Raw genomic sequence first — 26,223 nt, 5'->3', positions numbered from 1 at the left:
AGTGCAGAATGGAAGCTGGGCTGCAGACAGAGGAGCTAGGGGGTAGGCAGTATAGGGCTTGGCAGCAGACAGTTTGGAAAGATTCAACATGGAAAGGAATGTGCAGCATGGCCAGGTCAAAGAAAAATGTAGCTGGGCAAAAACTTGGGCAGCTGATGGACAAGATCAGGCAGCAGGGAGGGCAAAAAATGGGACAGATTTAGCAAATGACTAGGTGGATGTTTAGGGGGAGCAGCAAGCAAACGAATCTATCATTCACAAAGCATATGTTGCAAAAGTCTCACTGTTCTTGTACTTGTTTGTTACATATATGCTGTTTTACAATTTTCAGAAGAGACCAATCCCATAGTAAGGAATGGGTTGTGTAGATAGCCTTCTCATACTGCATCTACATAGCTTGATTCTAGTCTTTTCTTTTCTAGTAAGGAATGGGTTGTGTAGATAGCCTTCTCATACTGCATCTACATAGCTTGATTCTAGTCTTTTCTTTTCGTGAGATGCCATTTTATTCATTTGAAATGAGTCATTGTAGGGAATTTTGGCAGAAGAAACTTCCACTACTGCTCAGAGGCGGGCTGCTGCTGAAGGACTTGGCATTCTTGCTAGGCTAGGCAATGATGTTTTTGCTGCACGCTTGGTATAATTTTTGGTATTGTAACTGTTTTCTGTCCCTTCCCTTGTATAGCAAGCTGTGTAGTGGTCTTTTGTAACGTTGTCTTTGTACTCTCCATGCAGATGAGATCGCTTCTCACAGATGCTACTGGAGTGTCGGATGTCAACCTGAAGGGATCTATTGCTTTTGCTTTGGGGTGTATCCACAGAAGGTGCAAAATTCAGCTGTCTGTGGAGACCTTCACTCTGATTGGTTAAGGATACACAGATCAGCAGGTTAAGTTTATGTGCCTTTTAAGCACTTACTCTTGAGTTTTTTTTTCCACAGTAAAGGGGGAATGGCTTTATCTGTATTAGTGCCTGCCACAGTGCAGATTCTGTGCATTATGGCCAGGGATCCTAAAGTGTCGCTTCACATATGGTCATTACATGGTCTTTGGCTTACCACAGAGGCAGCAGGCCTTGCTTATGTTCCGCATGTCCAGGTAAGAGAGTCATGTCTGCTTATTGTTGTGCCTGTTGTGGTTGTTTGTTACCTCTCTTATGCCTCTTTCTAACAATGAACTGCCAAATTGTGGATGTCTTCTGATGTTCTCTCACAGCAGAGATTGTGGCTTAAGCTGCCTCTTAAGTGTTGAGGTTTAATTATTTGTTTTGAGCAGGGACAGGAGCTCATTCATATGCTCACTGATTGTTTCTTGTATCTTACTCTCTTGATGGTTTGTGTACACATGTTGGGAACTTTGTGGACGCAAACGATTTATCAAATAATTATTTTGCAGATTGTTTCAAAGGATGATCAATTGAAATCCAAGGATAGGGCAGGGAGAGAAAAACAAGCATGCACAGTACCATTGTAGGGTCTCAATGGCCTGGTGCAGGTTGGGCAGTGGACAACGATGTGCTGAAGTTCTGGCTCTCCAAGCTTACAGTCTGCTGCTGGGGTTTGTGGGCTGGTCTGAGGATAGGGAAGCAGTAATCATTTCCCTCCAGGGTTGCAGCCCTCATTGTAGGGCAGCAAAGGCCTCATATTTGCTTGTCTCCTGGTCAGACAGAACCAACAAGCAAATCTGCTTTCCTTAGATAATTTGAGGGGCTCATAATGGGCACCCTGCCTGCTTGTAGCCAGTACACACCTGGGAGGAGCTTTACTGCATGCTTGCTTCAGACTTATTACTGGCTGCTGCTACCCACATCTGGCTGGTCCTCATTTGGTCCGCCCCGCACTTAGACAGCATAAGCCGAAGGGGAAAGTAGAAAGAGAAAAATCCATGCACGTGACATTATTGTCAGGGAGGGTGGGGAAAATGAAAAAGATACTTGAACAAAAAAAGAAGAACCTTGAATTGGAACAATGTCTCTCGCCATGGAGATTCTACTCTCTGAGGAGCATGCCCCCCACTTAGACAGCATAAGACAAAGCGGAAAGTAGAAAGAGAGAAATCCATGCATGTGACATTATTATCAGGGAGGTTAGGGAAAATGGAAAAGATACTTGAACAAAAAAAGAAGAGGCTTGAATTGGAACAAATGACCATGTTTAAGCTTTGTGGGATTAAAGCAACTTGTAAATATATGTGCATTCCTTCGCTAACAGTCTGGAATTCTCTGGATAACTTGCACTGTACACATGCAGGCAACAATGTCTCTCGCCATGGAGATTCTACTCTCTGAGGAGCATGCCGGCCCTGAATTGCAACAAAGTCTCGGGCGTTTGGTAAATGCAATTGTTGCAGTAATCGGCCCGGAGCTGTCACCAAGAAGCTCTTTTTTTTCTCGTTGCAAGGTTTGATTTCTTGTCCAGTTGTGTGGACGGTCATGGCAAGGCATGCCTGCATGCACAGGGTATCAACCAATGGGTCAAGGTGTTCACATACACATACATGCACACCCAAGGCATGCAAATGCATGCAGGTAGTAGGCAGACAGACACATACATGCACACTGCTTATACATTCTTCTAACTCCAATGTGTATGGTTTTCATCAGTCTGTAGTTGCTGAAATAAGCTTTGGGGAGGAGCCTGCAGCATTATTAGAGTATGTGCTCTCTAAGTTCAGACTTTGGAAGACTGGGAGAGTAGATTTACCATGCACCCTTACTAGCTGGCTAATGTGCTGATTGGGATCCTGCAGGTCTGTATTGTTCACACAGCAACTGGTTTTGTTTGCGCCTCAAGCTGTCTCTTTTCACACACACGTGCAGACACTGACACCAACACTTTGGTCCAAGCAGGTTGTGATAGTCTTAAAGAGCTAAGTTTGAAATTTGGATATGCATAATCTTCAGATGTTAATGGAGTGCAAACAAGTCATGTCTTCTAAATCTCAATTCAGAAAAGGGTTAGCAACAACTTATATTTTGTTGTACAGCCTTCTCTAAGACAAGCTGCGGTTTCCACTTTGCGACATCTGGCAGAACGGGATCCTGTAAGGCACTCACTTCAGTGTGATATCATTTTTTGATCCTTCAGGCTTTCCATGTTGATATGAAAGTGATTCGTATGATCAAAACAAATTAATTCTTGCCACTTGGTAAGGGCTGCAGATGTCTATGATTGATGAGCGTATTGAAGAGAAGCTTTTTGCAATGCTTGATACCGAGACTGATCCAGGGTGTGTACTTGTACTTGCCTTAGTATGTCATGATAACAATGTGCTGAAGCTTTGTTTTTCTCAAAGCATTGTCTAGATGTTGACGTGCTGATTGCTTCTAGCTTTATATGGCTCATCATCTTAACCAGGCTTTTGTTTTACTCTTCAGGATAATCAAAATCGTGCGGTTGACTCTTCTTTGCTTGCTGGAGGCAGCGTGCCCATTGTATGCCTTCCGCTGGCTTCACCTGTGTAAAAATGTGGTTAGTTTCTCGAAGCTTAGATTGTGCTGTAAGGTGTACTGCCCAGTCTTTTTAAGTTGCGAAAGTCAGAATGCTTTCTTAAAGGTTCATGCATGAGTGCATGTATTTGTTTTGTATTTTGATTAGTGAGAACATCTCTATCTCATGCAGGTTTTAGCAACCTCTTCTACAATTGCTGCTGGTAATAAAAGTGGAACTGTAGATGGTGGCTCACTCAAGGCTTCGAGCGGGGATCAATCATTTGGTGATGATGAAGAGGGGATGATTGACAAGGCTGGTCAAGGAGGCACTTCATTAAGTGGTTCAGATCTAGTTGAGAGCAAGTTGAAGGAAGGAGATCAACTGCCTCGTTACAGTACTCGGTTATTTGCCGCAGAGTATTGCCTCATCCATGATGGTTTCAAAACGTCTATGCATTTAGTCTTTAAATCTCCTGAGCACAAATAATGCTTATCAACTCCCAAGCTATCCATGTCATGCAAAGGAGCTTGCAAGGGTGAAAGAGGGAACTCTGAAATGGATTTTGTATAAGTGTAAGAGAAGCCTTGACAAATGGATTCACTTAAGATAGTTACCACGGTCTTGCAGCACTGATGGAGACCAGTTGCAATATAGAACCTGATAGCATGATTCCTTTATAACGATTCCATTGCCAAGATTGGTGTTGATATGGCACCCTTTTTCAATTTGGAAAGTGGTCACCTTAAACTTTGCAGCCTTTAGAAGATCTTACAATGAGGCTGAACTTGTCCATGGCCCCCCTGTATGCTTGGGTAAGGCAAAGTTGGAGCTCCTGAGTGTCTTTGGGAACCTGCCACTCGATAGGCTGGTGCATTGCATCCATGGAAAACTCGTAATGACCTTTATTCTGCACAAGTCTGTCTCTTATGAATGTATGTGTGGCACATACACCAGGTTCATCATGTCAAATTCTCATAAAAAGAGCTAGCTATGCATGATGGAGGCGAGGATTTAAAGCTTTGTCGATGATACAATTTTGTGTTTGTCAGGTTCTGGAAATAACTGAAGCTTTTTATTGGTAGGTGCCTGAGTCGTTTGCCTATGGCGGTTGGTGAGGATCCCAGGCACTTTGATCTGTTTCTTGCGAAGGAAGATCTCAATCATAGAGCTGGCTCTAAACTTGGAGGAGATTGGCTCGTGAACCAACTTGGACAGCTTGTCGCCCTTGCATATCAGGTTGGTGCCTTCCATTCTGACTGTTGATAGAAGTTTTTTTTTTGTGTGGATCTTTTGTTTTAGTGAAAACAACCCATCAAATCATTCAGATCTCAAATCATTTTAGTATCATTTGTATTTCTCTAATCCATGTTGTGGAGCCTTAAAGCCCATAATTTTAGAGTCACGGAATAACTCAAATGTACCAATCCAACATCGAAACATGGAAGAGTGGACCAATAGCTTAATCATAAACAATCCACACACATGCATATATGCTAATTCTTTAATTTTCTTTCTTCAAATGAATGAGTTTTATGTGCCATTGCTTGAAGCTTTGTGAGGTTATGGCATTCCTCAGGCATTTTTTCCAAAATTTCAAAGTTTCTTTTAACTGTCCAGTAGTAGCTATGTAATTGTGTCCTTCTTTGCAATTTGTTAAGGATCAAACAGGTGGAAGTGTTTGGGGAGTTTCAGGGGTCTGTTTTTTTCCAAGAAAAGATCCTTCTATTAGTAAAAAGAAAAACGTTTACTCAAGAGTGAACTACAACCCTCTAAGGAGGTAAAATACACAATGTAGAAAAAGGAGGAAGGAAAGAGGGGGGGGGGGGGGGGGGGGTGTATCCCTTCATAGCTGTCTGCTCTCAGAGGGTGAGAGAACGGGGGGTGTAAGGTCTCCAATAGACCCCAACCCAAGGATCAATTGACATAGAACCCACTGAGGAATAGGGTTAGACCCGCATACCAGAGAAACCCTAACTGAGGTTTCATATACTCGAGTTGTATGCATTGCGTAACCACAAACAATTATGGCTAGTGACTCACCGCCCAGCCATAGGTTGAGTACCTCGAACCACCAGTAACTCTCTTGTTACCATGTTGATACCTCCTTATATGACTATTAAGGGTCCCCAAGGTCAGTTATATAGCAATAACCCTTACATTATTGGCCCTTGCTTTATTTATTAGCTTTTTAGGTATAATTATCCCTTGGCTATTATTTATGAGCCCATGGCCAATCTACTATCTAGACCTCATCCTGCTAGCATCCTTAGCCTACATATGAACCTTCCATGTCCCCATTCCCTGCTAAGCCATAATCCTAACCTAGGTTAGTACATGCCCCTCACTTTGGGTTAACCTAACTCTAGACCGATCGGGACGTAATATACTCCCCCCCCTTGTGTTCAATTCACGTCCTCGTGAATCCTTAAGGAGACAAGCTTCTGTAAGCGAATCCTCAGATAACATGTAGCTCTATTGAAGTCCTCTTGTTCTTATGTAGCCAGTATGAGACTCCTCTTGTTGCTAACGGAATCTAGGAACCAACGGCTTACTATGTTACGGCGTGAGGGGAAGTGAAAGGTGAGAGAAAAGATTATAGGGTAGATAGGAGGGTTAATGATGAGGCAAATCCCACTTGGTGAAGGCACTGTAGACTTGCAGCTTTCCGCTCGCTCCGTATGCCTTGAAGAGTATCTGAGTATCAGGAAATAACGAGGTAGAGAGAGCCCTTTTAAAATGGATGTGCATTGTGGAGTTAAAAAAACAGCTTGCCTGAAGCTTTCTAAAGTTTTCAGCTTTAATTTAGAACAAGCTGGCCCCTTAGCCGTAATAAAAATAAAGCTGGCCCCTTTCTTTTTTTTAAAAGCTGGTGACTTTCTCCACCTTATGCCACACGCTTTCTCTCCCTCCCACGGGCAGCCTGCCTGTCCCCATCGTCATGCGGTGACCAATCTGTGCTGTCCTCCCCACCCTCTGGCTGGCCCACACGCATGCCATGTGCGCACAGGGATTGCCTCCCCTCAGGCCGGCCTGGGCAGCATTAAGCTGGCCTGGCCGCCTTGGGGCTGGTCTAGCAACCCTTATGGCTGGCTGCCTTCCATGCACGCAAGGCTTAGAATCCGCCCCCTCTGCTGTGTGCACACCTGCCTGGCCGGCCTGCCCCTTCTCCTGTGCTTATCACAGCCCACATCTTAATGATGATGGTCCGTCCTTTGGGCATTGATTGAAGTTCACAAGAAGATGCTTCCAAAGGCTCCCCAAACATTATAGCAAAGAATCCTTGAAGAATGGTGAACCAAGGCCTAACTCTGCCTACTCTGCCCTCGAGGTTCTTTTGATCCATTATCTTAGCATAGAATCCCACCCTCGCTCCCTTGGGAAGTTTTCCATTATCTTGGCTTTAAAAAAGAAAAAGAAAAAGAATATCCCTTGTGGGGGAAAAGGAGGGAACTCCCTCTCACAAGGGGCCCCGGTCAGGGAAAAGGTGGCACTTGGTTGATCCCATGCAGCATGCCTTGGGTCCTTCCCTTGGTTTAGCTTCTTTACACACACATCCTCTTTAGTGATTTACACCTGGCTCCTGGGGTGGATCTCCTCGTACAGTGCTTGTCCCCTCCCTGTGTGGAGATGAGATAATTATCTTCATCAACAAGAATCCTCCCTATTCCTAGTGCCCCCTGGATGCTACGGCTTTGACCTCTTCACGTCTTCTTGGAATTGTGTTGAGCGGAAGGCTTGATCTGATTCTGAGTTGTGGAAGCCTTCACAAACCTCAACTTACATTGGAAACTGCACAACCTAACCCCATAGGGCAAGATATCCCGTACCCTAAAATAGTTCACGCAAACTACCTTCCTCTTCCTCCTCATCAGATCCCTTTCCACACATTGCAACGTCACCGCATGAGATGGTAGAAAAGCTAACTGCCTCCCTGGGGGGTTCCAAATTCAGCCTCATGGCTTCCGCCTCCCTGGGTGAAATTCTTTTTGATGGTTTATCACACCTCCCTAGGTGTACCTGTTGATTGCCTTTACATTGACAATCCCTTCTAGTTGATCCTGATAAGGCTCCCTAGCATGTTTTCTCCCCTTTCCTCCTAGGTCCCTGACTAGTTGATTTTCCTTCGTATTCCCTTGAGCTACCGTAGCCTTGTCAGGCATCCATAGTAGTCCCTCTGTTAGATCCTAACCTCTGCAGATTTCCTATAAAAGATTTTGTAATTGTGAAGGGATCGTACTCTCAGATAAATTTCTATTCAATCAAAAAACTTGGGGAAAATAGAGTAATTCAGGAATGTTCAAAGGATAGAAGGGACATGACATCGCATTAAGCCTCGGGGAGCTGCCGATGGACTCGTTTGGGAGAATTATCCAGGGGATAATCATAGTTGTAGGGATAGTGGCTGCTGATTTAGTCCGTTCCTATGGCAGAGTTATGAGTGGAAAGTGCATGAATGGTGAGCGAGATTATGGAGTCAGTTGTCAGATGTAGTTTGAGTTTCCCCTATTTATTTCCAATTTGAATGTCTTCGACTTTGAAGCCTGTTGCTAGTTTATAGCATAGGTGTGAAAGTTTTCGTTCTTAGACAGATTTTGTTTCCTAGAGTGGAAACGTATGAGGAAGGGAAGTATGTTATGTATGTAGTACTAATCTTTAGGATTAGTGGGCTAATCTAACAAGGTTAGGGAAACCCTCGATTAGAGGAAGGCGACTGACACAGTCAGCTAAGGCTTATGGTTAATAATACCAAGTATACTAGCTATTTATGACTGGACAGTTATTTATAGCAGCCGTAGCCACTATGTAAGTGACACTTGGGTTGTTATTGTTCACAGAGAGTTATTTACTCTGTGGTGGACGAGGATTACCATCGGGAACATGGTTGTATTCGACGGATCACGGATGGTCATGTCAAAGGCCTCAATAGGAAGGTGTCGGTGGTATACTAGTGTTAACTGGCATGGTTCGTGGGATTGGAGCCTTATCTTGTGGCTCGGGGGAGGTTTGCGGACGCGAACCCATGGTTGGGTGGTGAGCTAGCTTGCACCCCTCTTAGGGGGTTTGTACTATTCACTCATGTTTTGCGTTCATTGTGTGATCTTTTGGGTTTAGGTTGCTCTGATACCAAGTTTTCCAACCCTGCGGATCTCCTAAACACAAAACACTAGTGATTAGTACAAACTCCATAAGCGGGGTGTAGGCTAGCTCACCACCCAATCATAGGGTGCATCCGCAAACCTCCCCCAAGTCAGAGGCTAAGGCTCCAATCCCATGGACCATGCCAATGAACACTGTTATACCACCAACACCTGCTTGCTGAAACCTTTGCCATGACCGTAAGTGATTTGTCGAATCCAATCATATTCCCGACGGTAATTCTAGTCCATCACAGACCACAGAGTGAATAGCTCTTTGTGAACAATAACGACCCAAGTCTCACTTACATAGTGGCTACTGCTGCTATAAATAACTATTCGGTCATAAATAGCAAGTATACTTAGTATTATTAACCATGAGCCTCAGCTACCTATATGAGCCTGCATACTCTAATCCCAAGGCTCCCTAACCCTACTAGATTAGACCACTTATTCTAAAGATTCGTACTAGGTACGTAACATCTCTTCATCACCCTCCATTCTTATTTGATGGTATCCTGATCGCAAATCAATCTTAGTGAAGAATTTTTCATTCTTGAGCTCATCTAAGAGATCATCAATATGTGGAAAAGGATACCGATTCTTGATGGTGACCTTATTCGAGTCACGATAACCAATGCACATGCGGAAGTACCAATCCTTGTTCTTCACCAATAGAATGGGAGAAGCAAATGGAGATTGTGAGGGTTGAATAAGACCCATGGAGAGTAAGTGTTGCACTTAACTTTGCCACTTCCGCTCTTTCCACCTTGGACAATCGATAGGGAGGCTCATTGGTAGCCTTTGCATTTGGTTCAAGTAGGATGGCATGATCAATTTCCTTCTTGGGAGGAAAACTCTTTGTTACTTGAAAAATGTCTTCAAACTCCTTAAGAAGAGCAGCCATGTCTTTGTCTATGTGCTGTCCACTACTTTCCATGCCTTCTTGGGCAAGATGCAACACATAGATGGTGCCAGAAGACTTGAGTTCCCTTCTTAGTTGCTTTGGAGTGATCAAAGGAGCTCTTTCGAGTCATTTCCAACAAGTATTACTTACTGTCTATGATGTTCAAAGCTCATGATCCCTTGTTGAAGGTTCATATGAAAGTCACCAAGTGATGACAACCAGTCACACCCCATTATTGCATCAATAGTTCAGATGTTCAATAACACCGAATCACCTTCCCAAGTGTATGAAGAGGATAAAACCACCTCGATAGAGGGGCATGCCATTCTTGTTTCCTCTTTTTTCCCATTGGCCACTTATACTTGGAAGGTTATGGGTAGCTCCATTGGAGTGAGCTTGATAGAGTTAAGGGATTTGGAATTGATGAAGCTATGGTTGCTCCCTGACTCTACTAAAATGTCAGTAACTCTCTCATTGATGGATCCCACCAATCGTAGGGTACTTGGGCTCTTGCGACCTGCCCTTAGCTCTTGAGATATGGAGCATACACAAGCTGATAATTCAGAAATTCCAGAATTTTGGGGTGTCATGTCATCCAAAATGTGTCCATCATTTCCACCACCGGGATGAAATGGAAATTCATCACCCTCTTTTATGAAAGAGTGGTCCTCATGTGACTCTTCATCTTGTGGTTCTTCATGGTGCAATCCTTAAACTCGTCATCCTCATAAGAATCTTTGGCTTCCTTTCCTTCATCCATGAGAATCATAGTGGTCACAACCTTCTTAGTTTTGCATGCATGCCCGGGTGACCACCTCTATTTGCACTTAAAACATAAGTCTTTGCTGCCTAACTCTTCAATCTTTGGATCGTCCATTCTTTGGCTCTTGTTGAGGGTTTGAGGAAGGTTTTTGTTGAAAGTATTTCCCTTCTTTGCATCAAAATGAGCTCCACACTTGGGCTGTCCACCCCCATAGATGGTAGGAAATCTAGGAATGGAAGATGGTGGTGTAGGAAGAGAGTTTCTACCCATATTAGAAGAAGTAATGGGTGGCTTTTGTGTGTCCTTCATGAGTGAAATGGGCTGGGATTTCCTATATTTGGACTCGTAAAGTTCCGCTAATCTCATGGCCTCTTTGAGAGTGTATGGTGTTTGAGCCGATGCATCCACCTTGATGAAGGAATCCAATCCATGTACAAACTTCTTCATCTTGATTTCCTCATTGAGCCCCTCCACATACATGGAAAGCTTCATGAAACTCTTAATGTACTCTCTTACCACCATCCCTTTATGAGAGAGTTCATACCATTGATCATGGTATCTATCAAGCACCAAGGGTGAAGTGAAATCCAAATTTATCTCCCTTTTCAAATCTTCCCACCATGAGCGTGGCATATTTCCTTGTTTGACCATATGCCTGCACCATTGATGAGCAAAATCCTCCATGTGCAATGAAGCAAAATGTACTTTATCTTGCTCACTCTTGGAATAGAGCTGAAAATAGGTCTCCATCTTGGTAATCCACTCCTTCAACTCGTGTAAAGCTAAACCATCATCCTTAAACGTGGAGAGAGAACCTTCTCTTTGATATCCTTTGAAGTATTAGAAGATGGAGTCTCCTGATGCATAGAGGGTTTGTACTTTTGCATTTGCACGTAGGAATTCATGAATTGGGCAAAGTCCTTGTACTCCTTTTTATCATGAAAGAAGGCAACTCCATCCATCTATCACGTGCCTCTCTTTGCCTTAGTGTGAAGGACGTGTGTTTCCAATCATGCATAGCCTCTTTCTCATCCCAATACATCTCTTCATCTACCATTATGGGTTGATTTGCCTTTGGATGAGTGGAGACAAAATAGATTATGTTTCATTCTGTGAGAAAAAGAGAAAAGACGTGGCCATAAAGTTTCTCTTGGAAAAGGATGCAAAATGGATGCCAGAGAAGTACTTCAAGGACGATCAAGATATACTCGGAGTTTATGAAGAAGTGGTTGGCTCAGATATATTTGAAGTACAGGCATATCGACATCTTACGATCAAGACATATTCAAGAGGGAGGGATTGTATCTCTAGTTCTCTTCATTGTATATATATTGGACTGGAATTGATTATTATTCTCCTTATAATGGTTATTTGGACATGCTCTACTTTGGGAGGCAACGATGCCGGAAAGCCGAAGGAGCAAGATTTGTATATGTGAGGCAACGATGTCCGTACGAGATTTGTATATGGGAGGCAACGATGCCAGATGACCCATTGGATGACAATGATGCTAGATATATTGGACTTCGCAGTCGGGTAGTCATTGCGACCAGATGGCCCATATGACTGTATTGGATTTTGCAGTCAGGCGGTCATTGCGACCAGATGGCCTGGATGACTGTATTGGACTTCGCAGTCAGACGGTCATTGCGACCAGATGGCCCAGATGATTGTATTGCATTCATAGTCGGGCGGTCAATGCGACCAAATGGCCCTGATGACTATGGAAGACTTCTCGGGCGGTTCTAGTGACCAGATGACCTTGAGGATAGTCTAAGTTATTTCCCTTGGGAACCAAATGGCTCAGCACGGTTTTGATGAAACTAGATAGGACAATCCATGAGTAGGAGGATCATTACTTGTGCACTGCATACTGATGTATGTTTGAATTTCTTTGACTTTGTGTGTTATTTTTGATGTGTGGACAATGCTTCGATTTATGGCATGTGATAGTTCACTGGGCTCCAGACTACCTAGCCAACCAGTATCTGGAATACCCAGTAGACGCGAATGATGCATACTTGTTTCCTGACTAGCTTGTGTCTAGTTTCTGCAGTAGGTGAGTATGCATTTATATCTAACACATGTAACAGGCTATGAAGAACATGTACCATCAAGAACAAGGACATCGATCAAAGAAACGGCAGAAAGATGTTGCTAGATGAGCAGAAGGCACCACATATATGAGGAAAGACCAGATGCACAAGAACACTAGATGGGGCTACTACCACGATCATATGGAATATTTGTATCCCACAGTTGAGAACAACTATGATATAAGAGGAGGGAATGTAACTATTTGACCCTCCTAGGCTCTAGCTCTATTCTTCATGATGAAACCCATGCCCGGACACCAGACAGGTGGAAGAAGACATGGGGACAGGGTCCATAAGGTTTGATTAAGAAAAAGCACCATTCTTGGTCAAAAAGAAAGAAAAAAGCAAAAAGCAAAAAGCCAAGGGCACCATTGGAAAGAGGAGACTGACCCATACCAAAAAGCTAAAAGCTGCTTCTTCAAAAAGCAGCTCCATTGCCAAAAAGCAAGGCCCTGAAGCTAGAAAAGCAAAACAAGAACTTTTGACTAAAGTTGAGTGATATTTTACTATTAAAAACACCAAAAGCAAAGCAAAAGCATCACTTTTTGGCAAAAAGGAAGGCTTCCCCAAGTATAAAAGAAGCATGAGCCTCTCTTGAGCATCTGTTGAAGAAGAACCTCTTCATCGCGTTGCATTTTCGTTGAAGCGTGGAGATTATCTTCTCCATCATCATCTATGAACCAAATCATGGAGTTTTTCATTGCTGTTTGTTGATTTCAGAGCGCCTCCATCGGCTGTAGTGCCATGTAATCACATGTTCATACGATTGTACGGATCCGTACAACTATACGGAGTTGTACGGGCAGAACATTTCATAAACCCTAAAATTGCTGCAAAAAACCTTTAAAATTGCTTTTTGGAGGTTTTTATCGCCCAAAAATCATGAAAACAGATTTTATATTAGTTTTCTTGCCAGAAAGAGATTTTCCATGGTTTTCTTCACCAACAAGGCTATAGGAGTTGTGGAGATTCCTCATAGGATGAGTAGTGTTTCCTGGACTTGGACTTGGACTTGGACTTGGATTTGGACTTTGATATGAATTTGGACTTGGACTTGGATTTGGATCTGGAACTTGGACGTAGATATGAACTTGGACTCGGACATTAGATTGGGACTTGGACTTGGATGATTTGGATTTGGATATTGGATATTGGATATGGTACTAGCCTGGTGAGAGATACTTGTGGGTCATCTCCATGGTATGCTCGGCATCAGAGATCTTGTGCCTCAACATCGGTATCGGCATCGAAATCAACTTGGATATCTACATCAGCATATCTGTTTGTTTTGTATTCATTGATTGTATTGATCTTGGCCAGCGTACACGTGGATTGTTCCTGAATAAATTCTTGAAAGGGGGCGGGGTCTGTTCCCCGCTCGGTGTGATGTATTGTGTGCAAGATCCCTATTCCCTTCTCTATCTCCCCTCTCTCTCCTATATCTTTATCTCTTGGACACATGGTTGAGTCTGTCACTGCATGTCCCGCTAGGCTTACAATAGCTCCTATTGCCATCATTTTCCATTGACAATTACCATCATTGGTGCTTGCAACGCATAATCCCATTCATTGACACATGCATTGTCAACACATTGTCTCTTGCTTGCATAGACCCATTCCCAATTGATTCGAAGTAGAGTGTTGAGAATGAGCTTTTGCTTGCCAATCTCTTGGCCAAGTCTTCTCACCCTAATACCAAAGTTTGAATTCCAATGGCAAGAGTTGAGGCTATGTTTTCACACCATGTACCTAATCCTCTGTCTATCCGTTTTTTCCTTGCCACTCACGGATAGAGGAATTCAAGCAAACTCACCTTGGCCTCTTCTCCTTATTGCCAAGAACCCTCACTGTAAATCTAGCTTCAACACTTGTACAAGAATAGATGAATGCTAGAATGAGATGAGAGCAATCCCGGGACTTATAACTGCATATCAATATATTGCATTCAAATGCAAGAGTTAATGTTAACGAAGAGGTTGGATTAGAGAAAGGTTTGACTCATTCATGGTTCATTAGCTCGATGGTCTTCCAATGGTTCTTGCTTGAGTATCTTTTCCAAAGCTCCCAATAAATGGCTTCAATCCCCATCCAAGCTTGTATTCCATGTGAAATATGCATATGTGTGGAATGCATGAAACTTCAATGGGACGAAGGAAAGGGAATCATGCAATTCTTAATTGATTTGCACATGAAAAGCTTTAAAATACCATGCAAAAGATCAAGAATGCCAATCTTGGTGAAAAGGCTCGTTGCATGATTCAATTTGTGTAAATGAAGCTTCTAAATCTTTTTTGGCATGATTAGAGAAGACTATTGATGTAACCATTTGGTCCTCCTAGCTCTTTTCACATGATGAAATCCATGCCCGGATACCAGACAGGTGGAAGAAGACATGGGGACAGGGTCCATAAGGTTTGATTAAGAAAAAGCACCATTCTTGGTCAAAAAGCAAAAAAAAGCAAAAAGTGAAACAGGGTTGACTGCAAGCCAAGGGCACCCCATTGGAAAGAGGAGACTGAGCCGGACCAAAAAGCTAAAAGGCGCTTTCTCAAAAAGTAGCAAGGCCAAAAAAGCAAGGCCTTAAAGCCAAAAAAAGCAAAGCACCGAAAGTTGAGTAATATTTTATTAATAAAAGTAAAAAGAGCAAAAGCAAAGGCCAAAAGAGAAAAGCAAAGCATGAAGGCTTTTTGCCAAAAAGAAGGGTCTCTTACAAATACAAAAAGGATTGGACTTCTCTTGTAGTACCATGAATAAGATTATTGAAGATTAGAGGAGATCGTGGAGTGTGTGTGGGCATCGTTATGATCATGGAGAGCTTCTTCTTCGCCATCAATACCTTCTCGAACTTGCTTTTTAGATGTACAGTCAACCCTAGACTTGTATGGGCATATGCATGGGCGATATGGACGCATGTACGGAGCTATACGGACATGAATTTCAAAAATCCTAAAAATTTTAGAAACCCTAAAATTGCTCCAAAAACCCTAAAAATTGCTCTTTAGATGTTTTTATTGCCCAAAAACCATTAAAACAGGTTTTATATTAGCTTTCTTGGTAGAAAGAGCTTTTTCATGGTTTTCTTCATCAACAAGATTGTAGGAGTTGTGGAGATTACTCATGGGAACTTAGACTACTTGAACTTGGATTTGAACTTGGATATGAACTTGGACATAGAGCTTGGATATGGAACATAGAGCTTGGACATGAAGCATATACATGGAGAACTTGGACATAGAGCTTAGGGCATGGAACTTGGACATGAACATGGAACTTAGACATATAGCTTGGACTTGGATTTGGATTTGGATTAATTGGACTTGGATTCATGGATTTGGATTTGGATATTAGATTTGGTACTAGCCCGGTGAGAGATACTTGAGGGTCATCTCCGTGGTGTGCTCGGCATTAGAGATCTCGTGCCTTGATATCGACATCAACTTGGATATCCTACATTGGCATATCTGTTTGTTTTGTATTGATCCTGGCCAGCGTGCCCGTGGATTGTTCCTTAATAAATTCCTGAAAGGGGGCGGGGCCTATTCCCCGCTCAATGTGGTGTACTGTGCAAGATCCCTATTCCCTTCTCTCTCTCCCCTCTCTCTCTCTCTATATCTCTATCTCTTGGACACGTGGTTGAGTTTGTCACGGTACACCCCGTTGGGCTCACAAATGATGCAATTAGCATGTGTAGCATCGTTTTATTGGAAAAACATCTTTAGTCATGCAACTTGATGCAGCCTTGGAAGAGATTGATGAAGACCATAAAGCTCTTAAAACCGTAAACTCTCACAAAAAGTAGGGCCTTCCACTTGTCACACATTTACTTGACCAAAACTTGTCCACACCAATGTTCACTTGTCCAATCTCTTGGCTAATTTGGATTAGCCTATTGATGGTAAAGTTGTCATTCATTGTGACAACATGAGTAGTATACAGTTGGCCAAGAATCCAGTGTTTCATGCACGGACTAAACACATAGAGGCCCATTATTACTTTGTCAAAGAGAAGGTGTTGGATGGTACAGTTGATCTACAGTATGTGAAGACTGACGAGCAGGTGGCCGATATCTTTACAAAGCCACTTAGTAAGGAGAAGTTTGAGTACTTCCGTACTATGTTGGGAGTACGTGGGATGAGCTTGAGGGGGAGTGTTGAGAGCTTTGATAACCCAAGCTCATCTACATCTGCATCTATGGCAGTACATCATGAGCTTGAGAGGGGCTATTGAGATTCAAGCTCGATGTCAGTGTGTGCCAGCTATGCTATGTGCTGGCATGTTAGGTAGCAGCATGTGTGAGACATAAATGACTGCATCCAGCTGGTCATAGTGTGTGGACATTAGCTAGGGTTAGATGTGTGTGGACACAACTCATAGTGTGCCTTGTGTATTATGGATTATGGCTTTATGCATTGTGTGAGAAGGGAGATGGCTTCCCTCTATGGTTAGGGTTTGCAATATACATTAGGGTTTGCTCCTGTGTGTGTGTCTCCTCTCCCTCTACCTATTTTTCAACAGACGTGTCCCTATCCGGCATTGCCTCTCCATTGTTGAACACTCTCCGAATGGAATTCCAATTGGTCAGCCCATAAAACCACAAAAATTAGTTTCATTGCTTGTGGTAAGATTGGCATGAGATGATAACCTAAGACTTTTCTACGTATAGTGACACATGTAGTATGCATGGATGTGGAGAAATGGTATCAAAATCAGCTGGTAGGCTCCCTTATTATGTGTCCAGATAACCCTACTGCCTCTGTTCCATCTTTGTAGCCAAAGGATAAACTCAATGACACGGTTAGATCTCCTTGAGGGCGTACCTTCATATAACATCCATTCTTCTCCTCAAATATGCAGTTCTACTACAATTTGCATGAAGATTACTTCAGGGTTCACTACATACAGCAATTCATATTACACGCATTGAGGATCACCATATGCTTTGAATTTTTCGCTTTCCCATATACTTGAATTTTTCTTACAAATAAGGGCTTGAGAAAGGGCTGGATTTGTCAGCTGGGAGAGATCAAAAGGGATGTCATTTTCTGTTCAGATGTCCAGTGTCCTATGAGCCACACCGTTAAGTTTCGAAAGATTTTTTGGTTCTATGTCAGCCCATCAATTATACAGGCCAACTTTCTCTCCTTTTGAATATAGGACACCATAGAGACATGATTACTTCTTTTGTTCAGCCAACACAAACAATTGCTTCGAGGGAAAGAAGAGGCGGGCATTTAAGGTGGACATGGTGGATTGCTGGACCAGACCTAGCTGGAAGGAGAACACATCATAAATGTAGGGAGTCAAACAGATGTGGCAACTATGGCTACCCAGGCAATGTGCCTCAAATCCATGGATGAAATGACCTGCTGGCAGGGGTAGGCCACATAGATCTACATTGTAGCACTCTGCTCGAAGGACCCTTATTGCAGAGGAGTATGAGGAGATTCTCTGTAATTATGTTTAGGTTATCATCTTCGAATATGTTCTCAAGCAGCGCCTTTGGGCATTTGCAATACGATGGCACTCTGTTCCAAGGACGCGTATTGCAGAGGAGCACAAGGAGATGCTCTTCAGTTATTTTAGACTGTAGCTTTAAATATGTTCTCAAGTGTCACTTTTGGGCATTTGTAATATAGGGTTTACAGTAGCATTGTGTTTTTAAGTACTTTAGTTAGCGGCACCTTATTCTCAACTACCTATTGGCGCTTCTGAAATTCATACATTAGCACGTTATGAATAGCAACAACCCCCCTTTGCAAAGGCTTGAATGTGGATTGTTCAACAGGTTGCAACTGGCGTCTTTGAAAGTTTGCGACCAAAAGGTGTCATGCTCCTTGTTACAATTCTTCAAAAGGTAATGGTGACCAGTCATACCCACTTAAAAGACGCTCGCTAACGAAGTTTGACTTATTTGTGAACCTTATTACAGGATAAGAATGTCGTTACTCTGTTCTAATAATTAATGGAACGGTATATATTTTGATAGTTTGGAGAAGCAGAGGATCCAGATTTCAGTGGCCACCTTCTTTTGGAGCAATACCAGGTAATATTTTTCCCATATGGAACATCAGAGAGAAGAGTCTGGTACATCTTGTTCAGCTTTAGAAGCTCCATTTTCTTCGAAGGCTAGGGACTTGAAAGTAGACATGCTTGTGGATATGGCAACACTTGCAGGCTCAATTCGTCTCTGCAGTACGAACAGCATTGGATTTGAGTGCTGGGCCCCTTTTACTAGAGGCTGGACTGCAACTTGCCGCAAGAGTATAGTCAATCACTCTTTTGAATGATGTAGTCTTTAAGGCTGTTTTATCTCATGGAGAAACAAAAAATAATAATCTAAAAGAGGTTTTTTTAACTCAGATTATCACTAGTGGCATATCAAACGGAGATGCTGGGGTGTTTCGACGTGTGGTCACACTCATGTCGCATCTGCACAATAGCTTCGAAGACCTTCAGTTTCCTTCATATGCAGAGTGGGTGGGTTGTAAGGTAAGAGTTGTATCAAATCTTCACAATAGACAAGGCCATCATAACAGATGAACCTCTACAAGCTCTCCAATGTGTTATCTGTTGCTTCTTTAAACAGGTCCAAATCAGCTTACTAGGTGCGTATGCTGCCATCAAAAGCTATGCACATGCTTGTATAACGGAAGGTTCTAACAAGATCAAGGAGGGTTTAGCTCTGAGGATGCTCTTTGCAAATGACTCTGCTAGACTAAGACAGCTCTGGTTAGGCCTGTTGAAGGACTTTACTGTACTGCGGATCTTTGCAGCATCTCAGCTGCAGGTGAAGGATTTTTTTGACAGAAATTGATGTGTAAGCATTCCAAACAATTTCTTGCCTTGACCTCTTTCATTGTGGTGCTTGCAGGCAAAGTACAGCCCTTTCTTAGGTGGTCTTTTGTTGCCCGCTGTTACAGTAATCATTCAGCCTTACCTCGATGAGGTCTGGCCAGTAGTTCTCGAGGCTGTTACCATCAATTTCGTGGCAGATACCTCACTGGAAAATGAGAGCAGTAACTCCATGACCAGGTCAAGTGGTATGGTTAGGGGTACAGAAAGCAGGCTGTTGTCAAGCTCTCAGAAAGCATCTTTATCTTCAGCCGAATTCCATCAGCTCTGGGCATTGTGTTTTTCAGTTTTGTGTCGGAGAAACAAGCAAAGCAGGAGTAATTTGTTTACTGCCAGCAGCTTTCGTGCCACCTCGTTTAAAGCGATCCAGTTGGGTTGGGTGTTAGGTGTATCAGATGATTCTCAGGCCATTGCTCTTCGTGGAATCCAGTATCTTTGTGAGGAAGGCTTACAGTATCCAAGCTTTCTGACAAGTGATTTATGCCAAGAGCTTTTTCAGGTGATACTAAGTAGTATTGAGAAAGTTTCTTATTGTCAATGCTTGCCTCTTTTAGCCCCAACAACCTCATTATCTGATTTTTGTTTCAGGCACTGATGGGTGTTAGCTTCGAGTCTCAATTATTAGCTTCGCAGTATATAATGCCAATTTTGAAACAGGTTCAGTACATTCGAAAAAAAATGCTCCAAGTTTGGTTGATCATCAACACACTACATGATTCTTCAACTCGAGGGTTTAAAAAACTACAATTGAAGTAGCTTATGATTATGCACTGTATTTCAGGTACTCAAGAATTCTCCAGATGAATATTTTGAGAGTGAAGATTGGGTGCTCACATCAATTGAAGCTTGCATGTACCATGCCCAACAAGTCTTATGCAGGTTTGAATGCAGATAACTACTGTTTTGATAGCATAGCTGCATATCGCAAGTGCAATCACTTCATTTTAAATGACATAAAAATCCTAAGGACAAAGGTGATTTGGTGTCGGGTTCCTATCTCTGTCTTTCTTTCTCGTTCTACCTTCTGTTAGCTTTGCATTTTTTGCATTATAAAAGTCAAGCAATCATATGCTCCCAGTGTCTTTGCTGAGTGGTGGTCTGCATGACAGCTTGCTGTTGATGCCTTTTTATGAAGAGTCTGAAAACCAGCTTACAATTGTGATCAATATTTTACTACCTTACAGTGCTGTAGCTGAAGGAGATGCAAGCTTGTTGGAGGCTGATGCGATGATCTGCATAATCTTTGAAATGTTAGAGATTCTTGCTCAGAGATCATCTTGTGAGGTAATATTACCTTTTCCTTAGCCTTAGGTGGTAATTTTTGGCTAGATAGCATGTACAAAGAATTGGTTTTTTTGTCATTTTGCACATTTTTCTGTGTACTCTTTGTGGTACAGAGACAAAACCAGCTGGTACCCATCATGCTTTCAGTGGGGCTGAATTTTATCACAGTTGCTTCTGTGAAAGGAAGGTCATTATCATCTGTGGTGAAGTTTGTATCAGGACTCACAGCATTGCTTGTTAGATCGGCAGGTAATTTTTCTGGTTGGTTTCACAAGACAAATACCATAGACAATTGTAAGCAAATGGAATTATATTCCATTATTTGAAGCAAACTGAATTACAGGTGATGTATGCAAATCACCAGAGAGGTTTACAAAAAGGGAACATATTATGATTATTATTATTAATAATTGTCTGTCTGTGGACATATTTGTATGTTCACACACATGCATGCACACGCACGTACATGTATACACACGCATGCGTACTATGTATGTATGTAAATATATATCTATAAATGCATGCATGTGCACATCTGTACATGGGCCTGTGGGCACACACACGCACGTGCAGTGCAGTGCAGCACAGCTTGAGCTTTAGAGCTTTTTTCTTCGGGAGCGTACATGCACATTCTTTTTCAACAAGTTTCTAAGCAGAAAAGTTGGTTGTTCTGGTTAATCCGCAGTTGATCAGCAAACCTCCATATTGCCATCTGTTATACAAAGTTTGGCACAGTCCTTGGATTCATTGATTAAAGCAAGCAGTACAGAAGAGAAGATAGAGAAAGATGTGGCAGAAACTGCATCAAAGCTTTTTGTACTTTTGGGTCTGTTACTGGCAATTGCTCGAATTGTTGTGGATGCAGAAAAGTCCAGTTCAGATGGAATATCTGAAAGTTCTATCAGAGACTCAATTTTGGAACAGTGTATTGAATGCCTTCACTGTGCATTAACAGCCCCACAGACCGAGGTTTATTCATCAATGCAATTTCTTTGCTTACTGGGTGTTCCAGCCTGTTTCTTACAATGCATATAATTAGTTGCATTAAGATGCACGATGTGCTGCTGCAGATCCAGCTAGCTGGCCTTCAGACATTGCGTACTGTGGCACAGACAGCCATAGCTGAACACAAGCAAGGATCAAGCTATGAACTGGCTCTTTTGTTGATAAGAGAGCTTGGTGCAGCAGTTGTTGGTGTTGTGTACATCCTGATAAAGGTCAAAGTCATCTTGATTGCATACCTTCTGGTACTGAGTTCTTCAGTCTCTACGTCAGTGTCTTATGTGAGAAAAATTGTCTTTCAGTTTCCTTTGACAGCTAAAGCAGCTACTTCAGTTGGTGAGAGCTTGAAGTTATTGGTACTGCTACATTCCTTAGTGGAGGGTGACGAAGCACAAATAGAAGTTTTGCATGTACTTCTGCCTGCCATAATTGCTGCCGCATCAGCAGATGTAAATGAAGATTTGCAGGTACTCTCACATTTTCTGTAGTACTCCTCATTCCTCTTCCCCTCTGCCTTTTTTCTCATTTGACGTCTCTAAACATGATCTTAATGGTAATGGAAACATAATTTCAGTCTGTCTTCCAGTAATGGCAACATGATTTCAATTCTCAATAAACAACAATCAGTTGCCATGCCACATAGTGGCCTTTCACTTATACTGGGTTTACAAGCAGATCGCTACTGTTTGTTATGCTGGATGTGTTATGTTTTGATTTGGCTCCAACAGATAGCAGCAGGACTGAGATCAGTCGCCATGAAGCTGGTTATGCACCTTGCTTCACAACCTGAATGTGCAGTACAGTTTAGATCTGTTCTGCTGGATATGCCAACCGATTTGCGCCAGAAACTGCAGGTAATTGAATCATCATGTTTTCTTTTGCAGACTCTCTTTTGTGGGCATATACATGATGGTTGCATTTGGAACAGGACATTATACGAGCCTCCGTATCTCAACAAGCATCAACTCCCGATAGAGCTCCTGCAGCTTTCCCTGTTACCGCTCAAAAGTTGGTGGTCCCCTTTATGCCGCCTACATCAACATCAAGTTCAGAGGCACCTCCAAGCTCCTCTATTCAAGTAACACAATCTTCATTCAAAGCTGAAAATGATGAGGAAGAAGGTGAGGATGATGATGACTGGGATGACTTTCAATCACATCCTGTTGCTGAGACATCAATGCATGGAGAAGAGTTTGCCGTATTTCGTGGAGAAACAAATACAGATGTATCTCAAACCCAGTCTGAAAGTGTTCCAGAAAGGGCCCATGGTGAGAACGAGTTTGGTTTTTTCGAAGAAAAATCTTTCAAGAGTGTACATGCTCACACAGAGGGAAATGAATCTATGACCAATACCGAGGACGATTTTGATTCATTTCAAGGTGACTTGTCCATGGGCCTTAGCCAGCTCCCAGCAGACAATACAAGTTCAAGCCTAGATGAAGAGGACTCCTTTTCGTTGAACACAGTGTGTGTCAAGGAAATACCAAAAGACGAAGAAGGGCTTCAGGAATTCTCAGGAAACCAGGACTCAGGATTGGATGTAGAGGGTGAGTCAGGCTTGATGCAAGCAGAAGATTTTAGAGATATGGAGGTCCAGGTTCTAGAAAGTGGGGTTGACGACTTAAGGGTGGATGATCAAGATGCATTTGAAGGGGAGTTTTCTTTGGGTCTGAACCAGCTGCCCATAGAGAATACTAGTGTAAGGTCCTTTTCATTCAATGCAGACTGTGTTGAAGAAAAGTCTTGCACAGAGATTTACTCAAAATTCGATGAAAGAGTCGCATCAAGCTCAGGGCAAGCAGGCATGGTTAATCAGGTCCCAGAAAGTAGGGAGACTGATTTTTGCATGGACAAAGAAGAGGAGACTAATCTACAGCAGCAAGCAGGAACATCAGAAGAGAACAGTGCAGAAGATGGAGTAGTGCTTGATAGAAACTCCCTTGACACTGAAAGTGCCAACTTTGCAACTTCAGGAGTTGGCAATGTTGTCTCTGCAGAAACCTTAAAAGATGATACTCATTCTGAAGAAATAGCCACGACACAATGAACAGCTCTCACTTCATGTCTGACTTTTGAGTCTAATTCCCCTCCGTGTAAGTACAAGGGTTCTGAAGTAAAGATGAAAAAGGGCATATTGGGTGTGACGTTAGCATCATTTGTGCAAGGTTGGAGGCATGGCGGTTGCATAGTTTGCAGTGGGCAGGATAGCCCATGTGGTCGCTCACTTCTATCTCTTGGCTTCAGCATCCATTCTTTATGCCTACAAACAGTGAGCCTTGGGAGAGGCTCATGTACATCAATATTTACAGCACAGGTTTCTCCATCCAAATGCGTTAGACTTAAATCTCTTGGATGTGTTTCCTTCTTTATAAAAATTGAGGGCAATGGCTTAACAGTTTTACCCAGTGTAAGAGTTCAGAAGCATTCTCATCTTCAATCTGCTGAACATCAAAGTGAAGGGCTTAGGGTTTTAGATTCTATGTCTACTGGATCTTCTTTCTCTTCCTTTTCGACCCTTTAAATCCTTCAGAAGGAAGTCCTACGGTGTTATGTTTAGCAATATCTTACTATGAATTCTTACGTCTTTGATGTATTGATGCCTCTGGATTCAATTGTGTACTCAATGCCCTATTGTTCCTCCCCCACCCGACCATACAACATGATCTTATATATGATGATAATGTTGTGGCTTTGAAAACCAAGGTGGCGGGGCTGGAAGGTGGTGTTGGGAGTATTGACTCTGGAACCGTGAATTCCGAGGATAATTTTTTTGTGAAGCTTATGCTTTCAATTCCCAATTGGGGGTCAAGAGTGGTGGTTACCTTCAATGGTGTTTGGTGTTCCACCCAGCGCTGCCTGATATGAAGCTATGTCCTTGGCAACCGGCCTCTGCCAAGTGCTTGGTCTCCACTTCCACTTGTTGCATATTGTCTCTCATCTTTTTGGGTTTGTGCAGCTTCTTACCCTCCTTAACTCCTTTGGTTATTTCCTTTAGGATGTCTTTGGTATCTTTAAGGACAGCTTATTCTTGCTGCAAATCTGTTGTTGTGAGGTGTGGAAGATCCACCATTTCCTCTTGTTGTGTTTGGGCCTGTGATGCTTCATGTTCCTGAGTTCCTTGGGGTAGTGGGATGCTGGGATGGCGCCTGCATGGCTAAGTATTTTGGTGAGAAGGTAAGGGTTGAACACCTTTGGCTGGTGGGACTTGAGGTAGTGCTCCATTTCTTTATGGCCCAATCCTCTTCCTTCTCTTCATGTACCTCTGCGATTCTGTGAAGAGGTATCCTGTTATACCTGTCCATCGGCTTTACCTGCATGATCATGGACATGGCCCTACAAGCTCTTTCATCTACCTCTTAGGCAATCTTCTTTAACATATCTTCCATTGGCATCTGGTTGATGTGATGAAGATGTGAGGGAATGGATGGTGGCAGTTGAAGCGCCTCTCATACCATTCCTTCTAATATGTGTACCTGTGATGTGGAGCCATCCAGCTTTGTGATCGTTTTCCTTTTGATATTTTTGTCGTAAGATTTCAAAAATTATGCACACAGAGATTGGTTGAATGTGCGGGGTAGTACTTCTGCCATCTTGTCCAGCCCAACCTTTCCCAACTTATATTGAACCTTTGTATCTTCCAATATCTTCAAGCACTCTGGGTTATGGTACGGAAATAGAATCTTGCCTTGTTCTTTCTAGATGGCTTCCTGGAGCATGGTCCCGTTGAGATTCTTGGCATAAGGCTCCAGATAAGTCAATTTGTTTCCTCCGGGTCCTCTCTTTTTCTTTTCAGCCTGTAATCTTGTGGCACTGGCTTGAGTCACGGCCAGGGTTCCTTCGTACTCTGGGTTAGAATCCTCGGTGGTAGCCATCTCTACTATTCATAATAGAGCGTCAGTCGTTGTTGACGGGTAGGAGCTTGTGTGTGAGTGGTGCTTTAATCGGTGATGTATGATGGAAAGAGTGTTAGTAAGGTGAGAAACAACAATAATGGAGTGATGTGGTGAATTAGCAAGTAACTACGTGAATTAGTTTGTGCTGTGCACGACATGAAATTGCATATTGCATTTCACGACGTGAAAGTGTTAGTAGGCATGGAATGGTTAATTCATGAAATTGTTAATTCGTGAACCGGTAACCTGTGAACTGTTACTTCGTGAAATTTTAACCCGTGAACTGGTTAACTCGTGACATGTTTACTTCGTGAAATGTTAACCCGTGAACTGGTTAACTCGTGAAATGGCAAAGTAGATTTCATGGCGTAAGTTTTGTGAGGTGTGTTAGTGATTGTATTGATTGCGTGAGCAATCATTAGGAGGTGGGTGTATGACAACTTTGTATTTTCGTGAAAGTTCAAATGGGGATTTGATGGCGTGAAAAAGCAGACCGTTGTTTCACGGTTTCAAATCCCTTTTTATTTTTGGAATGTGAGAGGAAGTATCATTCGAAACATGCAAGGAAAAACAAAAGAATAAAAGGGACATGAACAGCATATGTAATTTGATTGTCGTGACAACTCTGTGACTATGTGCACACATGATTGCATGAGCACCAACGATTGAAGCAATCACATAGTAAGGCTTAGAGCTCCTACTTGAGATATGAATATGGCGGAGTGCTGGTAGGATGAAGCGTAGATGATGACTACAATCAAATGGAGAAGAAGCTCTCGAAGAAGATTATGATGATGAAAATGCATGAAAGAGGAAAGATGAGATATTTATGTTTTGGTTGTCGGCATCGACAACCATCTT

The 26,223-nt window shown here is 42.6% G+C and overlaps 1 protein-coding gene across 6 annotated transcripts in view; it reads left to right on the top strand.

Moving 5' to 3' along the window:
- SWEETIE (HEAT repeat-containing protein) overlaps nucleotides 1–24,312 on the top strand; it is a 147,147-nt gene extending 122,835 nt beyond the window's left edge. For 5 of the 6 annotated variants that reach the window (XM_086808884.1, XM_086808886.1, XM_086808888.1 and 2 more), the window contains 26 exons: nucleotides 533–637; nucleotides 736–824; nucleotides 941–1,097; nucleotides 2,249–2,398; nucleotides 2,602–2,651; nucleotides 2,748–2,847; nucleotides 2,985–3,041; nucleotides 3,160–3,227; nucleotides 3,376–3,469; nucleotides 3,620–3,846; nucleotides 4,513–4,666; nucleotides 18,117–18,185; nucleotides 18,318–18,374; nucleotides 18,506–18,592; nucleotides 18,692–18,820; nucleotides 18,918–19,118; nucleotides 19,203–19,682; nucleotides 19,772–19,840; nucleotides 19,965–20,062; nucleotides 20,368–20,467; nucleotides 20,581–20,716; nucleotides 21,153–21,436; nucleotides 21,538–21,684; nucleotides 21,772–21,936; nucleotides 22,198–22,323; nucleotides 22,398–24,312. In XM_086808884.1, the coding sequence (XP_086665010.1) occupies nucleotides 533–637; nucleotides 736–824; nucleotides 941–1,097; nucleotides 2,249–2,398; nucleotides 2,602–2,651; nucleotides 2,748–2,847; nucleotides 2,985–3,041; nucleotides 3,160–3,227; nucleotides 3,376–3,469; nucleotides 3,620–3,846; nucleotides 4,513–4,666; nucleotides 18,117–18,185; nucleotides 18,318–18,374; nucleotides 18,506–18,592; nucleotides 18,692–18,820; nucleotides 18,918–19,118; nucleotides 19,203–19,682; nucleotides 19,772–19,840; nucleotides 19,965–20,062; nucleotides 20,368–20,467; nucleotides 20,581–20,716; nucleotides 21,153–21,436; nucleotides 21,538–21,684; nucleotides 21,772–21,936; nucleotides 22,198–22,323; nucleotides 22,398–23,516 (4,518 nt within the window). In that variant the 3' untranslated portion in view covers nucleotides 23,517–24,312. The remainder of the gene's footprint in view (nucleotides 1–532; nucleotides 638–735; nucleotides 825–940; nucleotides 1,098–2,248; nucleotides 2,399–2,601; nucleotides 2,652–2,747; nucleotides 2,848–2,984; nucleotides 3,042–3,159; nucleotides 3,228–3,375; nucleotides 3,470–3,619; nucleotides 3,847–4,512; nucleotides 4,667–18,116; nucleotides 18,186–18,317; nucleotides 18,375–18,505; nucleotides 18,593–18,691; nucleotides 18,821–18,917; nucleotides 19,119–19,202; nucleotides 19,683–19,771; nucleotides 19,841–19,964; nucleotides 20,063–20,367; nucleotides 20,468–20,580; nucleotides 20,717–21,152; nucleotides 21,437–21,537; nucleotides 21,685–21,771; nucleotides 21,937–22,197; nucleotides 22,324–22,397) is intronic. The other variant, XM_086808885.1, reaches the window with a different exon arrangement.
- Nucleotides 24,313–26,223: the final 1,911 nt, after the last annotated feature.

Source organism: Cibotium barometz, chromosome 14 (assembly GCF_041138505.1).
Source record: "Cibotium barometz isolate CiBa-2024 chromosome 14, ASM4113850v1, whole genome shotgun sequence".
Classification (NCBI taxonomy): Eukaryota; Viridiplantae; Streptophyta; class Polypodiopsida; order Cyatheales; family Cibotiaceae; genus Cibotium; species Cibotium barometz.
Note: the sequence above shows the minus strand (reverse complement) of the source record. Positions and strands in the feature narration are given on the sequence as shown.